At 43.5% G+C, this 4,224-nt stretch overlaps 1 protein-coding gene across 1 annotated transcript in view; it reads right to left on the reverse strand.

Moving 5' to 3' along the window:
- bnc1 (basonuclin 1) overlaps positions 1-3,694 on the reverse strand; it is a 17,212-nt gene extending 13,518 nt beyond the window's left edge. The window contains exon 1 of the mRNA XM_035652537.1: positions 3,395-3,694. Within this exon, the coding sequence (XP_035508430.1) occupies positions 3,395-3,409 (15 nt within the window). The 5' untranslated portion in view covers positions 3,410-3,694. The remainder of the gene's footprint in view (positions 1-3,394) is intronic.
- Positions 3,695-4,224: the final 530 nt, after the last annotated feature.

Raw genomic sequence — 4,224 nt, forward strand, 5'->3', positions numbered from 1 at the left:
TGTCCACACTGACTACACCTGCCCGACCACTGCCTGTATGTGTGTGTGTGTGTGTGTGTGTGTGTGTGTGTGTGTGCGGGGTACGAGCAAAGAATAGAGTCTCATGAATAAATCAAGTCTTGGATCGTGTTGTGTATGTGACAGCGAGGTAGTAAAATGTTAATTGACGACAAGTGTTAGTTAAAGCTAGGTTACGATACATGAGCCGCTCAGCAGGCAACGTGATCCCACCTCAGCTCGTGATTTAATGTCACCACGCCGAGGAAGAGGAAGCACTTTAACACACAGCACCAGATAAAAACCACTCACTTGTGATATCCTCCAAAAATCATTACATGAAACATTCAACTTTTCATACAGCTGCAAAGCTCTGCAGCCTGTGTCTCATTTAACTGCTTCCTTTAAAGTAAACTCCATGTGGGTAATAGCTTTTAAAATACACTTAAATTTAAAAACACACACACACACACAAGCGTTTCTTTAAACCACATTGGACCTAAAAAGGAGAGGAAAAGCCTGGGCAAGTGCAAGTAGTGACAGGCTGTGTTTGAGCCTATTAAGAGTCCATACAGCCCAAAGACAGCATGAAAAACTCATTATTTCATACTCATACAGCAGTCAATCACAGGCAGACATGCACACACACAAACACACAACATGTTCCAACACCAAAGCAGACAAAAAGGTAGCAGATCTTTACCTGAACATCCATGAGAAAATGCCTGGCTTCACAGAAAAAATAATTAAAAAAAAAAAAAGACAATGAGGTATTTTTGGGGAGGGCGGGAGCCAAAGTTTGGTTCCTGGTGTGTGTGGCTCCCCGTTAGGAACTCGGAGGGAGTGTTTGGCTCGGAGAGGGAGTAAATGAGGGGAACATGTTAGTACACTGAGTCTGAGAGAGTTTGGCTCCCAGCTACGCTCTGATTAATATCAGATCTCCCTCTCTCCTCGCCTGCCTCTTGACAATCTTGTCACATCTGGCTGACAAATCCTCACAAGCCTTTTGGTGGCAGCGCAGAGCAGACACAAGGGGTGGCTGCTGTGTGTGTGTGTGTGTGTGTGTGTGTGTGTGTGTGTGTTGGGGGGTGTTAAGGGGGCCAGGAGGGGCGGATCACAGCTTGAGGAGACGCTGAAGGGGGTAAAAGGCTGGAGCAGATCCACACCCACCCCCCGCTTGTCCTCTCATGGATGGACCATCATGAACCTAATGAAGCTGGTGGGCTACAGTCGCCACCGCCAACACACACTCAACTCTGTAAAGACGAGCAGGGGCCCCTGTGCGTGCTTTTTCAGTTTTATGTGTGTATGTGTGCCCTGGGGCCCTGTGGCTCTAAAGACGAACATAGAGACACCCACAGAAAGAGATGGAGGTAGAAAGAGGGAAACAAAAGATGGAAGGAGTGATATTGCAGCAGGAATAAAGAGATAGGACATGAGTCTGTTAAGACACAGAGGGCCATTCTACTTACATTTTTCTTTTTCTCTCTCTGTCACACACACATACATACACACACACACACACACAAACATAAATCTGAATCATTGTCATGGTTTGCTAGAGTAATGGCCTCCCGCTCGTCAGGAAATGAAAAAGGCAACCTGTTAGAGGAAGACAAAACACACCGCACATGGCGAACTGATCCCAGAGCTCTATCTTAAATGAGTATTTTTTTATGATAAAGAGTTTTATTTTAAAATATTTTTGAAAGAAGGGCAAACTTAATACCAAACTGAAACATTTAAGGTTGAATTCAACTTTTTTGACAATAAAAACAGTGGCTGTTAATCTATTTTACACACCTTTAACTACTAATAAAATATCACAGCAGTACATGACGGCTCAAAATAATGATTATTTAAGAGTTTACAGAAAAAAGTCAGAAAAAGTTAGTCTCTCAGATCTATATTAATAAATAGAAGAATGTAGTAAAGTAGTAAATAATGAAGTAATTGTAATTGGCTTTTCAGTTAGCTGAAATATTACAAAATCAAAATTAAACAGTATCTGTTCGCTTCGTTCATTAAATGTATTTCCCCACACATTAAACTGCAGCCTGTAATCTAACAGTGAATAAACCACAACTGTTTCTCCTCAAACTGTTTACACACACACACACACACACACACACTATACACACACACAGGCATGGAGGGAGCCTTTTGCCGCTACCGACAGCACCGCCACCGCCACACAGACAGCTAGGCTAATTGTTACATTATGGCTGCAGCTAAACATTAGGCTGCTCTTAAATTACATTCCAATGGGCTGAGGCCAGCGGCCAGCAGGCTACAGGAGGCTACAGGAGGCCGGCCTTCCTCGGTTCCCCAAACTACAGACAGACATAAGGGGGGACGGTGGATGGAGAGCAGGTCCAGGTAAGGACTGGAAGCTAGTTCTCTCTCCTATAATGGTTTGAATTACTTTTTTTATTTACTTATTCTCTTAAGGACAAAGGGCAAGTGGTTCAGAATATAATAAATAGATAAACATAAAGTTCATCAGAATTAATCAAAAGGAGGTACAAGAGTGTAATTAAAGAAAAACATGAAATGTTAGAGAGAAATATGGAGAATCATGAGTGAAGCCTGACTTGGTGGTGAAGTTGCTGTTTTTGTTTATTGGGAGTTGTCTTGAGATTCTTGGAAGGCATGTAGGGACAATCTCTGTCCACACCGACCGGGGCTCAGACACAAGGTTTTGTTCTCAGTCAGCCACTGAAACATTTCAGAGCGACTCAAAGTTACAAAGATGTCAGCTTTTTGGGACGAGTTCTGAAAACTTTAAAGCTCAGTTTCAAATAAACTGCTCCGATATGGAATCTTGTTCTCTTATTTTTCCATCAGGCCACTCCTAATTTAAATCAAAATTTTACCACTTTCAGAATATTTTACTTAAAGTTCTCATAGAGCTACTTGTCACATTTGAGAACATGTGTTTTTTTGTTTAATGAAAATTTGTAGAAATAAATGATATTGCTCAAAAGTAAGGTATCAAAAAAAGCTTTCATGTAGTTCTGAAACTCAGATACATAACCATAGTTTTGGTGCCCTATATGACAACTTGTAAGAACAATTCTAAAGAAAACACACATCTGGAATCACAGCAAAGCCAAAGTCTATACCAGCATGTTTCTACTCGTGCACACATAAAGTAATCAATGTATAAAACCATAAAATATATAAAACATCTATAACTCTGTGCATACCTCCAAATAAAACTCCCGTCTGTCACTGTGATCCACATAAACTCCTTCCAGTTTGTCTTTGTTAAACATCCTGACTGGGTGTGCAGGCTGTGTGTTTGTGTGTATGTGTGTGTGTGTGTGTGTGTGTGTGCGTGAGCGAGAGTAGTCAGAGCGGACGAAGAATAGCGGTGAAAAGCCGTCTCTCTTACCTCAGCCATTGTCATTTAGTCGGATGTTTCCAAGGATACCGGTGAGTTTGCCATTCCCCGCGAGTCCCACAAAACAACTGGCTCCAACTCTCCTGCCTGCACAAGTACTAACGCAAAAGAGCCATCACACCCAGCAGCATCTCCTTCAACAACCCAGACACACATGTACTCTGTCTTCACACACACACACAAACACACTGAGCCACCACTCCACAAAAAAAGAGTAGTTACTGTGCTTTTACTCTCACTGCACAGATGCACACACACACACGCCTCCTCTGCTTTCTCTCCTCTAATGTTGCCGTGGACTGGCTCTAAACTACTCAAGATGTTCAGTGTGTGTGTGTGAGTGTGTGTGTGTGTTGAAACTGGGCACTGGGGATTGGAATGAGATCCTCCCACTCGGCATTCTCACCTCAGGAGCTGCCTGCTCCCTCTGTAGCCTGCACACACACACACACCGGCATGCACACATAGAGGTGTGCAAGCTCTTTCACTCACACACACACACACACACACACACACACACACACACACATTCGTCTACCCCCTCAGAGTCACAGGGCAGTCCCCTCACAGCTGGCTGGAAGAGGGCATGACACTCATCTTTCACAGAGATTTGATCAAAAGGAATCACAAAGGCTGGAGGCTCTCCTAATGCAGTCAGGGGAGACTCTCCCTCTTCTCCCCTCTCTCTCTCTCCCTCTCTCTGTCTGAGTAATGCCCTAAATCAACGCTGCCCCTCTTGGTGCACACAGCCCAGTGTGTGTGTGCGTCTGGATTCACCTTAACACAGCCCTGTGAACAGCCTCCATAACAAGTTATGCCTT

This window comes from Morone saxatilis, unplaced genomic scaffold (genome assembly GCF_004916995.1).
Source record: "Morone saxatilis isolate NCDOM2014 unplaced genomic scaffold, NCSU_SB_2.0 Contig11, whole genome shotgun sequence".
Classification (NCBI taxonomy): Eukaryota; Metazoa; Chordata; class Actinopteri; family Moronidae; genus Morone; species Morone saxatilis.